The sequence below is a fragment of the Chiloscyllium plagiosum genome, unplaced genomic scaffold (assembly GCF_037043375.1).
Source record: "Chiloscyllium plagiosum isolate Xiang-an unplaced genomic scaffold, Cpla_swu_hap1 HiC_scaffold_22, whole genome shotgun sequence".
In the NCBI taxonomy this organism is placed as follows: domain Eukaryota; kingdom Metazoa; phylum Chordata; class Chondrichthyes; order Orectolobiformes; family Hemiscylliidae; genus Chiloscyllium; species Chiloscyllium plagiosum.
Window position 1 is genome coordinate 43,768,825 of NW_028270160.1, and position 13,872 is coordinate 43,782,696.

General features: G+C 43.9%; 1 protein-coding gene across 2 annotated transcripts in view; it reads right to left on the reverse strand.

Annotated features, from left to right (window-relative positions):
- The window catches only part of dntt (deoxynucleotidyltransferase, terminal), a 284,731-nt gene that overhangs the window by 78,320 nt on the left and 192,539 nt on the right, over window positions 1-13,872 (reverse strand). For both annotated transcript variants that reach the window (XM_087998997.1, XM_043712524.2), the window contains one exon: window positions 7,990-8,089. In XM_087998997.1, coding sequence (XP_087855123.1) covers window positions 7,990-8,089 — 100 coding nt within the window. The remainder of the gene's footprint in view (window positions 1-7,989; window positions 8,090-13,872) is intronic.

Below are 13,872 nucleotides of genomic sequence, written 5' to 3' on the forward strand. Positions count from 1 at the left end.
CATCATCATCTTTCACATTGAAATCGCTCCTCCATAACGTCTCTTACAACTTTGTTTTCTTTAAAATGTGTCCTTCCCAGTTTCCCTCTTTCTCCTAACTATCTAATTGTGTTCAACAAGTTCATTTGCTGTTCATAACATTTCAACATTTGTTACTTTTTATGGAAGCAAATCCTTTCCTTTCTCCTCCAAACTCCCATTTCAAAATTAGTTAATTAGGTACTCTCCTCCTCCATTCTCAGAACCACAAGAAATGACACTCTGAATCAAGCCCTCTACACATTGATTTTTTTGAATTGCCTTTTCAATATTCTGATTAAATATCATTTTGCCCATTGTTATTTTGATCTTAATTCTTTGTTGCACCTTCCATCTGCACAAACTGTTTCATAAATACTTGAATTCTTGCACCTGTTCCAGTTCTCTTCCCTCCATGGGCATATGAATATTTCTTGGTGATTTAAAACTTGCATCATTTTGGTTTTTCCAAGGTTCCTTTATATTCCAAAGGCCCTGCCCACTGTTACTGGTCTACCTACTCATACGTGTCATCCTCTCCCTGTGCTTGCTTCAAGTGTTTTGTCATTTGCAAATCTAATTGAAGTTATCATTTGCTACCCTCCCCCAATCTTAACACTGGTTTTCAAAAACTTAATTGATTTGTGCTTCTGCAGATACTTTTTTAAATTTCAAAAATATACTTTATTCATAAAATATTTTGACGATCTGTACAATTGGTCATGCCATACATACGTAAACATTCCATTTCTTTGCATACAGAGATCGAGTAATCATTCGTATATACAGGTCTGTACATTTACCATCCATATATCCATATATTTAGTTGAGGCGTCAGTGGAGCACACTTACTGCGTGCGACCCCTGTACTTTGGCAGGCAGATGTTACAAGGTGGCCTTTCCCCACCGCGCCTTGGCAGCAGCTGCCCCAAGTTTCAAGTACGTCCCTCAACACGTAGTCCTGGACCTTGGAATGTGCCAGTCTGCAACACTCAGTCGGGGTCAACTCCTTCAGCTGGAAGATCAACAGGTTTCGGACCGCCCAGAGAGCATCCTTCACCAAGTTGATGATCCTCCAGGCACAGTTGATGTTCGTCTCGGTGTGCGTCCCAGAGAACAGGCCATAGAGCACAGAGTCCCATGTCATGGAGCTGCTCGGGATGAACCTCGACAAACACCACTGCATTCCTCTCCAGACTTCCTCTGCATCGGCACATTCCAGAAGGAGGTGTGTGACGGTCTCATCCCCACCACACCCGCTTCGAGGGCAGCGTGCGGTGCGGCATAAAGGATCTCACAGGCAGAGAGATCCTTCTCACCACCAGCCAAGCCATGTCTTGGTGCTTGTTGGAAAGTTCCGGCGATGAGGCATTTTGCCAAATGACTTTGACAGATGCCAAGAATCCGCCCTCTCCTTTTCTCGAAGAGTCTCAAGGACACTACGTGCTGACCACTTCCTGATGGACTTGAGGTCAAAGGTGCTTTTCTTCATAAACTTCTCCATGAAGGACAGGTGATAGAGAACGGTCCAACTACTTGGAGCGTTCCACAGCAGCGAGGCCAGGCCCATCCTTCACAACACCGGGGACAGGTAGAACCTCAGTACATAGTGACACTTGGTGTTTGCATACTGGGGATCCACGCACAGCTTGAAGCAGCCACACACAAAGGTGACCATCAGGGTGAGGGTGGCATTTGGTGTGTTTTTTCCCCATTGCCCAGATCGTTGTACATCGAATCCCTTCAGACCCTGGCCATCTTTGATCTCCATATAAAATGGAAGATGGCCCAGGTGACTGTGATGGCACAGGTTCTGGGAATAGGCCGGATCTGTGCCACACATAACAACACTGACAATGCCTCACACTTGATGACCAGGTTTTTTTCCCGCGATGGACAGCAACCATAGCTTCCATCTGCCCAGTTTTTGCCTCACTTTCTTGATACGCTCCCCCCAAGACTTGGTGCACGCCCCAGCCCCCCTGAATCAAATACCCAGCACCTTCAGGTGGTCGGTCCTGACGGTGAAGGGGATCGAGGATTGGTCGGCCCAGTTCCCGAAGAGCATGGCCTCGCTCTTGCCTCGGTTTACCTTGGCCCCCGAGGCCCGTTCGAACTGGTCACATATGCACATTAGTCTGTGCATGGACAGCGAATCTGAGCAGAAAACGGCGACATCATCAATGTACAGGGAGGCCTTAACTTGCAGGCCCCTGCTGCCAGGAATAGTCACCTCTCTCAGGCTGACATCCTTCCTGATGGACCCCGTAAATGGCTCTATGCAGCACACAAACAAGGCAGGAGAGAGAGGGCAGCCCTGCCTGACTCCAGATCTGACTGGGAAGCTATCTGATTCCCACCCATTGATTGAGACTGCACTGACAATGCTGGTGTAGAGCAGTCTGATCCAATTGCAGATTCCCTCCCCAAAGCCCATTTGGGAGAGAACATCTCTCGTATATGTATGTGATATCCTGTCAAAGGCTTTCTCTTGGTCGTGGGCTGATGAGGCAGGTGTCCAGCCCCCTGTCCTGCACGTAGGCGATCGTATCCCTGAGGAGTGCGAGACTCTCAGCGATCTTCCTGCCCGGTACAGCACAGGTTTGGTCAGGGTGAATCACCGACCCCAGAGCAGACCTGACCCAGTTGGCGATTACCTTTGCTAAGATTTTGGAATCCGCATTCAATAGTGAGATTGGTCTCCAATTTCTGAGTTCCTGCCTCTACCCCTTCCGCTTGTAGATGAGGGTGATGATGCCTTTCCTCATGGATTCAGTCATGGTACCTGCCCGAAGCATAGTGACATATACCTCCAGCAGGTCCTGGCCAATCAAGTCCCACAGAGCGGAATAGAGCTTGACCGGTAAGCCATCGCTTCTGGGAGTTTTATTCTTTTCGAAGGACTTGTCAGCTTGGTCAGCTCGTCCAGAGATAGTGGCTGGTCCAGCCTCTCCCCTGTTCTGTTGTCTAAGACCTCCGTGATAGAGGACAGGAATGACTGGGAGGTTGGCTTCGAGTCATACAGACTGGCATAGAAGGATTTGCTGATCCTCATGACGTAAGCCTGAGATGATGTTACTGAGCTATCTTCTTCCTTCAGGCTGCTGAGCACGGAGCTCTCTTTGTGCACCTTCTGGAAGAAGAAACGTGAGCACGTCTTGTCCTGCTCCACTGAGCGGACCCTGGACCAGACGATTATCTTGGAGGCCTCTGAGGCAAAGAGCGAGGCTTGCTGGCCCTTCACCTCCTGGAGGTCCTCTGTGACATCAACCCCCATTGTCTGCAGCAGGAGCAAGTTCTGCATACTTTCCTGGAGCTGGGACAGTTTTCCCCGCCTCTCTCTCACCTCCTAACACCTTTGAGGATGAAGAACCTCTTGATGTTCCCTTTTACTGTTTCCCACCAGTCTGCTGGGGACTCAAAGAGGGGCTTCACAGTTCTCCAACCTGCGTAGTCCCTCTTGAGCTCCTCAATGTTTCCCGGGGTCAACAGCTTGGTGTTCAGCTTCCATGTTCCCTTACCAGCCCGCTGCTCATCCTGTTGGTGACAGTCGGCCAGCAGGAGTCAGTGGTCAGAGAAGAATACCGGCTTGATGTCAGTGGATCTGACCGAGAACGTTTAGGACACAAACAGGTCATCATTCCTTGAGCGGATAGACCTGTCTGCCCGTGACCAGGTGTATCTACGCTGTGCTCTGTCTGTATGAAGACATCGTACAGCTTGGCATCTTTTACCATTTCCATCATTGCTCTGAACGTGGTGTCCAGTTTACTGTCCACCCCGCCGATCGTCCATCTGCATCAATGATACAGTTGAAGTCTCCGGCCAGAATGACCGGCCTGGACGTAGCCAGCAACAGTGGAAGCTGCTGCAGGACGGCCAACCGTTCACTCTTACCCACTGGGGCGTACACATTAATCAGTCTCAGGGGAGTGTTTCTGAATGTGACATCAGCGACGAGGAGGCGCCACTGCACTCTGTCTCTTCCTCTGGTGACGACCCTCCTTATGCCCGTCCTCACCATCTGAAGAGCTGCCTGTATCCATCTCATGCAGGTGTAGTTTCCCCCTTTGCTGGGTGGCTTTGGGGGCCTGGCGAGGTTTCCTCTTCCTGGTTTCTACAGGAATCCACTCCTCTGCCTCCTCGGTTTTCTCCTCCTCCATTTCCTCCGTCTGTCCTGTGGGAGCTTGGATTGGCTGCTGCTCGTCCCCCCTTGGCTGCCGTCTGCTCCACTCCATCCTTCTGGGTGCCCCCAGACACTGTTCCCCTGCTGGTTTGTGGTACCTTGCTGGCCTTTTGCAGTCCATGGCTCGCATTGCCACCTCCGGCCATCTGTGCGTAGGTGGTGGCCCCTCGTCTTGGGCAGGCCTTGTACACGTGGCGCGCCTCTCCGCACAAATGCTTCTGCAGACACATTCAAGATGACTGGCGATAAACAACACCCATCAGACACACTTCCATTGCAACACGGTTCCGAATCCCCGTTGCCTACCCTCACTATTACTGTTAGTCTATTCTAACCCTCCATTCTACTCCAATGTATTGCAGCTAAGACATGGCTGTAAATTCTCCACTGCTTTAAGCTTTTTATTATTGGCTCTTGTCAGGCTGTTATAAAGAGACATCACCTGTTACTTTTTATTCCTTCAATGGATGGGCCTCGCTGGTTGGGCCAGGATTTATTATCGACCCCGAGTTGAGAAAGTGGTGGTGAGCTGCCCCTTTGAACCACTGTAGTCCACTTGGTGCAAGTTAAACTACGAGACCATGTGGAGGGAGTTCCGGGAATTTGACCCAACAATACTAAAGGAATGGCAATATATCTCAAAGTTAGGACGGTATGTGGCTTGCAGTTATCATCAAGGCACCAGAGGAGGTCCAGCTCAGCTGTGCAGGGGAAATTTCCACACCATTCGTGTCTGACTGATGCCTGACCATTGGTAAAGTGGATATTGTCATGTTCACCAATTTCACAGGCCACAGATGATATGTTCAGCCATTCAACAGTACGGCTTACATTGACTAGACACTGAAATCATTCAAATCAGCAGAAAACTACACAAAACTGGTTTACCTCCTTCATTGCTAACATCATTTTAAGGTGAACTTCTCATTGTGCTCCTGACACCCGTTTTCAGAGTTAATGAATTTAGCCCCAGAATTGTGTGGAATCTGTCATTAAGTGATCAGAGCAGATAATAGGGCTGGTGATTGTAGCCTTAAACCAGTGAAAAATCCAGTGGGATTTTTCTCTTTCCAGGGGTGGCCCAGGACAATCCAAGGTAACAAATATTCACCTGGACGGTAACATTAGTCCTCCCATTGAATTCAGGCCCTGGCAAGGTGAAAATCTCCACTCAGTATGACCTGCTGCTCATTAGATATGATTAATTTTAGTTGTTAGGGCATTGCTCTTGTGGTGTTGTGGTAACGTCTCGACCTTTGAGCAAGGAGTCTCAGATTGAAGTTCCACCTGCTCTGGACGTGTGTACTTACATGTCTAGACAGGCTGGTAGGAAAATATCTAAAGTTCTTACTATGGTCAGGTGACCCATGATCTCCAGGATTGTTAAAGAAATATTGATACTGTGTCGTGAGCATGGATAAAAGAACTCAAAATGTGGAAGCCAAGTTTCAACTTATTTGCAAGCTGCAGAGTTGGAACAGAGTGTTCATGCAGCTAAGCCTTGGACAATCAACTCCCATTGAAACCAGGCAGGCCCGATCAGCCTGACCAGGAGCTAACAGCCACATTGTTTCAGAACAAGCTGTATTTCCACATCCAGTCAACCTGCGCTGTTAGAAGAATGCTACACAGACCTGGTGGCACCCAGCTCAGTAGGAAGGCCAGAGGAATAGTGTTGAAAATGTGTTGCTGGAAAAGCGCAGGTCAGGCAGCATCCAAGGAACAGGAGAATCGACGTTTCGGGCACAAGCCCTTCTTCAGGAATGAGGAAGGGCTTATGTCTGAAACATCGATTCTCCTGTTCCTTGGATGCTGCCTGACCTGCTGCGCTTTTCCAGCAACACATTTTCAGCTCTGATCTCCAGCATCTGCAGTCCTCACTTTCTCCCAGAGGAATAGTGTGGCAAGGACAGTACTCAACAGTTGAAGGATCAAAACCATGTTCTGCAACCTCCAAATATTAAAGTAGTTACCTCATTGGGTCTAGCTGCCCCACTCAATGCTAGTATTGGACATGGGCCATAGTTTCTTTGAGAGGATAAAGGGGCAGCTTTTGTTTTTTGCACCTTCTTCAATGGAGAGACCAACATGTTGAGACCACAATCAGCCCTTGAGGAGAGGGGAGGTCTAAATCAACAACTGCAGATCCTGAAACATCGCTCAACCTTGTCCCAGCCTTATTGAATGAGTATTAGCAGTCCTTTTAGACAAACAGCTCAAATACAGTGATAGGCACCTGTGGATAGGGTATAGTAAATCCTTGGAAACGTATGTCAGAATTAGATAGCTAATGCAGATTTGAGACTGTTTACTTAGAGATTTAAGACTGTTTCTTGAGGAGCCCCATAAAGAGATTGATCGAGTTTGGTAGCATTTAATTAAAGTACAACAGTACAGTCTCATAAATATTGTTTTATCTTGATAAAATGTTCAATAAAGTTGTGTTGGACCTTCCCCTGACTCTTGCTCCCTATCTCACTGTGCAACAAACTTAAGTTAAAAAGGGTTACTACAAACTGATTAGGGTACATTCACCCATTCCTTTATTTTACTACATTAAAGGTTAAATGGATTTAAATGGTATGGGGAGAAAGCAGGAACAGGGTACTGAGTTAGGCGATTAACCATGATCATATTGAATTGCAGAGCAGGGTGAAAGGGCCAAATGGCCTCCCCTTGCTCCCATTTCTATGTTTAAGGAGATACTGGCAGTTATGCAGCACCATGAGTGTGGGGAACTGTTGATATTTCATTATTTCGTATTTCCAATGCAAAGGATCAGTAATGAGATTGAAGTGAATATGGGCAGGACAGGTATTGAAAGGTGGTGGCTGTGCCAGTGAGGACAGAAGCGTGTCAACATTAAGGACAAAGAGGGTGGCATCCCATGGACTTCCCCTTTCTGATGTCAAATCCCACAAGCAAACACATGACCCTAAAAGGCCACGAGATAACTAAACAGGGTTTGTTGGCTAGCCTCCTTGGACAATGAGCCCTCTACCATCACTAGTTAAACAAAGCACTTAAGGTGGTGTACCACTGAGTGGGAAGGTAGTCTGAAAGTCTCCCTGACCCTGACTTAACAGGATGAAGGCACTGGGATCTCCCAGTCAATCACAATGCTTCCCCTCTACCAACACACCTTGACACAGGGCATTAGATTGCACTTACCACGCTTAACTTGCGAAGTATTTTTACCAATCCTACTACATTTCTAAGGCATGTCTTCAGTAGCTTCAGCAAAGCTGGTGCAATGTTGATGTCCACATTGTGTAATGATGTTGTGGCCCAAGATCTTTTCACATTTATTAGACCTTTGACTGTGCCATGATGACATTCAATTTATTTCCCTGTGAATTGAGTGGGGAAACTGCACATAGAATTCTAACAAAGCCTAGGAGGTAAAATGCTCAAGTCTGTTTTCTGTACCAGAAGGTAAAATCTTTATTGAAGTCATGTTACTCACCACTGACCCAGAACCAGCCTGGAGTTAAAATCAGAGCTAATATAATTCTTCCCTTTTCTAATTAGATTCCAAGGTTGAATCTCAAAACTAATTAACTTTTATTCTTTATATAATTGCAATTATAAATCTGCTCTGTCTTGAATCTAGTGAGCAAATGTTCCTGATGCATTGGCTGATTTTTGGCTAATTTTTAACTTGTGGCGGTTCTTGTTTTTCCATTAGATGTTGCTATTAGCATAAAATAAATGACATACAGAGGATAACATAAATTAAGTTGCTTATTGCTAAGTCACTGTAATTTAGCAGCGTTGATATCTACCTGAATGTCCAGCTTATTGATTATCTTACAAAGAAAGTTTTCATCCAAGTTTTCTGGGCAGCTTATCAAAAAGTCCACATCATGGCCAATCTCTTTACCTCTGTAATACAAAAAGGTCAAAAGTAAGAGCTGCAAGTAATTCAGTTATATAATTTTAACTCAGACAATCTTTGTGAATGAAATAGTCTTACATTCTTCTCCAAAAACAACAAATGGAGAAACATTGAGTTCACTATTTGGATCCAGGAGTTTTTGTGCTCAGTAATGACTTTGTGTGTATCGATAACTGATCGTTGAAACAACTATGAAACACAACTCTTATCTTAAAACTAAAAGGAAGTGTTCTACCTTTCATCCTAAAGGACACAGTTCAGATGTTTCAACTGATGTGAGAAACTGATGTGAGTAATATTACTTGTGATGAATCTGATTCTGTTGTCTCATAAAGCATGAGCAATATCAACGATACACTGAAGATTAGCAAGCTGTGCTGCCTGCTTTCTCCATGAGCTATGTCACAATTGTGGCATCATTATATAATAAAATGCTAGAGACTTTGATGTTTCAAACTATGACACCGATATGAAAAGCATTATCAAGAGAGAGACAAAATCAATAATATCACATAAAACTGCTTCTCTATCTTTCCATGATGTTGAAATTAAATTATTTAGACTGACTGTTGAATGAATTTGTCACTAGACATTCCAATTTGCATTTTTGAACATGTATGTTTGACTTTTGATAAATTTATTAAGTTACAAAATTTCAACACCTTTAAAGAAACAGTTTGTTTTGACACAATGCATCTATATAAACATTTACACTCCATACTGGCCTCCTCTCAAGCCTTTTCATCTAGTAGTTCCTTGAAAGTGGAGTCACAGGTAGACACAGGGTGGTGAAGAAGGCATTTGGTATGAATGCCTTCATTGGAAAGAATATTGAAAATAGGAGTTAGGATGCCATTTTGTGGTTGTACATGACATTTGTGAGGCCGTTTTTATAATATTGCGTACACAAATTCTGGTCACCTTTCTCTACAAAGGGTGTTGTTAAACTTGAGAGGGTGCAGAAAAGATTCACAAGAATATTGCCGGATCTGGAGGTTTTGAGCTCTAAGGAGAGGCTGAATAAGCTGGGGCTATTTATCCCTTGGAGTGTTAGAGGCTAAGGGGTGATCCTTAGCAGTTTATAAAAACATGAGGATCATAGACAAGGTGAATGGCCTTTTTTCTAGGCTGGGGAAGTGCAAAACTAGACCACATAGGTTTACAGTGAGAGGGGTAAGATTTACAAAAGCCACCTGAGGGATAACTTTTCCCACAGAGGGTGGTGCATGTTCGGAATAACCTGCAAGGGGAAGTGGTGGAGACTGGTATAATTTAAAAGGCACCTGGACGGGTACATGAATAGGAAGGATTTAGAGGGATATGGGCCAAATACTGGCAAATGAGTCCAGATCGGATTGGGATGTCTGGTTGGTGTGGATGAGTTGGATGGAAGGGTCTCTTTCTATGCTGTATGACTCTATAATCCCAACAAGTTTCAGGATTGTGCAATAAATATTCCTGGAGTATAAAGTTTTCAGGGAAGATGGGGAAGGAAAGAAAAATGGAGAAATTGTTGCTTCAGAGAACAAAAGGAGACAGCAGATTTCCCAGAGCATCCAAGCTCAGGATCCAGAAGTATGCAACAACAAAAAAGGAGCCAAAAGAGAAAATGCTGGAAAATCTCAGCAGGTCTGGCAGCATCTGTAAGGAGAGAAAAGAGCTCACGTTTCGAGTCTAACTGACCCTTTGTCAAAAAAAAAGTTTTTTTTGACAAAGGGTCAGTTAGACTTGAAACGTCAGCTCTTTTCTCTCCTTTCAGATGCTGCCAGACCTGCTGGGATTTTCCACCATTTTCTTTTTTGGTTTCAGATTCCAGCATCCGCTGCAATTTGCTTTTATTTTTTAACAAAAAAGGAGCAACTACATTGGTCAGTGAGGTCTTTAGGTTACCAAATAGTGGGAAAGAAGTAGAACAAACTAGCAAGGAAATCACAGAGATGTGCACGATATGGAATATTTATAATAGGGGACTTTAACTATCTAAATATAGACTTGGATAATAGTGTAAACAACAATCAAGAGTTCCCAGCGTGTGCTGAGAGGTGTTTTCAACGGCAGTAAGTTCCCAGTCCAATGGGAGAAGAGGCATTGCCAGACTTTGCCCTTGTGAATCAGGTATGTCAAGTTGTCACACATATCAGTACAGGAACATTTTGAAAATGGTGATAATTTTATAATAAGGTTTAAGATAAAAATTGGCAAGGAACAATCTGGTGCAATAATAAGTGCGTTAGCCAATTTCAATGCTGTATGAATCTGATCCGGATAAAATGGAATCAAAACTGTCGCTGAAGAGATTGTTTGGGCACAGTCAAGGTAAACACCCATGGAGGGAACAGGTTGGGCGAACAAAGAACCACACCTTTAGATTAAAATTAAGCTGAAGATGAATATGAAAAAGTAAACGTCGGACAGATGTCAGGTGGAGAAAACAACCAATAGCCAGCCTGATTACAAAATTCCAAGAAGATTGAAAAGGCAGGTAACAGAATAAAAAGAGAATAAACGATTTGGATGCAAGCATAAGAGATACAGTTAGTAAGTTTGTAGATGACACCAAAGTTGGAGGTGTAGTGGACAGCGAAGAGGGTTACCTCAGATTACAACAGGGAGTCCACAACTAGAGGGCATAGGGTTAAGGTAAGAGGGGAAAGATATAAAAGAGACCTAAGGGTCAACTTTTTCATACAGAGAGTGGTACGTGTATGGAATGAGGTGCCAGAGGAAGTGGTGGAGGCTGGTACAATTGCAACATTTAAGTGGCATTTGGATGGGTATATGAATAGAAAGAGTTTGGAGGGATATGGGCCGGGTGCTGGCAGGTGGGACTAGATCGGGTTGGGATATCTGGTCGGCAGGGATGGGTTGGACCGAGGGGTCTGTTTCCATGCTATACATCTCTATGACTCTACGAATCTATGAGAATATGAGAATAAACTGGCAGTTAACATAAAGGGCACTTTAAAGTCTTCTATAAAAAAATGAAGGGAGTGACGCTGATTAGGCTTGAAAAGGAAATTTTATATATGGGGCCAAAAGCATGGCTGAGACAACTAATTGAATAGCTTGCATCTGCCTTCACCAAGACAAAAGGTACGACACAGATTATGGTGAAGATGGAGATTCTTTAGACAATTGAGGGGTTTACAATTGATAAGGCAGAGGGTTTTTTCACATTCATTCATGGGATTTGGGCATCACTACCTAAGTTAATATTTATTGCCCATCTTTAAATGCCCTCAAGTAGCTGGTGATGAATTGCTTATTAACCCATAATGTAGAGGCTGGGGAGTGTGGAGTGATTTCTTCATTTTGGTGGGAACAATGCAAAGAGACAATATGAAACAAAATATACAATCCTAAAGGAAGTACAGGAGCTGAGGAACCTGGATGTATATGTGTATAAATCAATGAAGGTGGCAGAACAGATTGAGAGTACGGTTAATAAAGTATACATTATCCTGGGCTTTATCATTAGCAACACATATTATAAAAGCAAGGAAGTTGTGTTTAACATGCATAAAATATAACGGTTCTGGGAACTACATTAATGAGATGAACACTGAAAAATGCTATAACATAAAAGGTTCCAGTCCAGTGATTGAAAATGAGATTCAAATAAATGGATGTTTAATGACCAGAGTGGAAATGATGGGCTAAAGGGCCTTTTCCATGTTGTAAAATCTCTATGACTCTATGAATGATATGAAGGCCTTACTGATGATGCAGATAACATTCATGACAATGGCGTCAGGGATAAGGAACTTCAGTTATGCAAAGTTAAAAATCACACAACACCACGTTATAGTCCAACAGGTTTAATTGGAAGCACTAGCTTTCAGAGCAATGCTCCTTCATCAGGTGATAGTGGAGGGCTTGATCGTAACACAGAATTTATAGCAAAAATTTACATCACACTGTAAAGTTTTGCTATAAATTCTGTGTTACGATCGAGCCTTCCACTATCACCTGATGAAGGAGCGTCACTCCGAAAGCTAGTGTGCTTCCAATTAAACCTGTTGGACTATAATCTGGTGTTGTGTGATTGTTAACTTTGTACACCCAAGTCCAACACCGGCATCTCCAAATCATGTCAGTTATGCAGATAGATTGGAGAAACTAGAACTGTTCTCCTTGGAGAAGAAACGTGGAGAGGAGGTTTGATTGGCATGTTCAAAATCATGAGAAGTCTGGATGAATGAAGTGGGACAAATTGGTTCTATTGTTGAAATAATTGAGAAACAAAAGGCATAGATCTGAGATAAAGCAAAAAAAAATTGACAACAGGAGGAATAGATTATTCTTACAACAAGTGAGGAAAGATGACTGAACTTGAAATCTTAACTCTGCTTTCTCTCCCACAGATGTCTCCAAACCTGCTGAGTTTCTCCAACAATTTCTGTTCATGTTTCTGATCTCCAGCTCTGATGTTGGCCACTGCCTCAGAGTGTGGTGCAGGCAGGGTCAAAGTATTCAAGAGAAATTAAGAGATATATTTGAAAATGAAGAACATGCAGGATAAGAGGAAGGAAGTGAAAGAGTGTCACTAGGTTATAGGAAGAATATTATTAAGCTGGAGAGGGTTTAGAAGAGACTTACCTGATTGTTGCCAGGAATGGAGGGTTTCAGTGATAGGGAGGGGCTAGATAGGCTGGGACTTTTCTCACTGGAGCATTGGAGCTTGAGAGGTGACCTTACAGAGGCTTATAAAATAATGACGGATAGAGGTAAGGTGAATGACAGGTACCTTTTCCCTAGCGTGAGGGATTTCAAGACTCAGGGAAATATTTTTAAGGTGAGAGGAGAAAGATTTATGAAGATATGAGGGGCATTTTTTTTACACACAGTGGTTCATGTGTGGAATGAACTTCCAGAGGAAATGGTAGATGTGAGTACAGTTGCAACATATTAAAGACATTTGGATAAGTACATGAATAAGAAATATTTGGAGGGATATCGGCCAGGCGCAGGCGGGTGAGACAAGTTTAGTTTGGGATTATTGTCGGTATGGACTAGTTGCAGTGAAGAGTCATACAGCATGGAAACAGAGTGTACGACTCTAGGTGAATTGCTCCTTCTGGGAGCAGGAACACACACAGTAGGCTAAGTGATCTTCTTCTGTGCCTGTATTCATTCTGTGACAAAGGCATGATCAACTCGACACAGATGCAGGTACTCAGGAGTCACAGGAAAGTCAGCTGTACAGAGGCCAGCAGCAAGAGCTGTTGGAGCTCCCTGTGGCTATGAGAGACCATGGGAGATGATGTGTGCAATGATGGTTCAGGGTTTTGAACAAGAGCTCTCCATTGGCCATCTTAGGACCAACCCTAAGCAGCAACAATCTGGGCAATCAGAAGAGTAGCTCACCAGAGAGGGTGCAGAGGAGATTTACCAGAATGTTGCCTGGGCTGGAGAGTTTCAGTTACTGAGAGATTAGGGTTGTTTCCCTTAGAGCAGAGGAGTTTCAGAGTGGATGAAATTGAGATATATAAAATAATGAGGGGCAAAGACAGAGTAGACAGTAAAAATCTTTTCCCCTTGGTTGCAGAATCAATGACCGGGGCATTGATTTAAGGTAAAGGGCAGAAGGTTGAGAGGAGATGTGAGGTACAACATTTTCATCCAGAAGGTGGTAAGAATCTGGAATTCACTGCTAGTAAGGTGTGAGAAGCAATAAACCTCATAATGTTTCAGAAGAAGTATGTAGATGAGCACTTGCATTGCCAAGGCATACAAGAATATGGGCCAAGTGCTGGAAAATGGAAGTAAA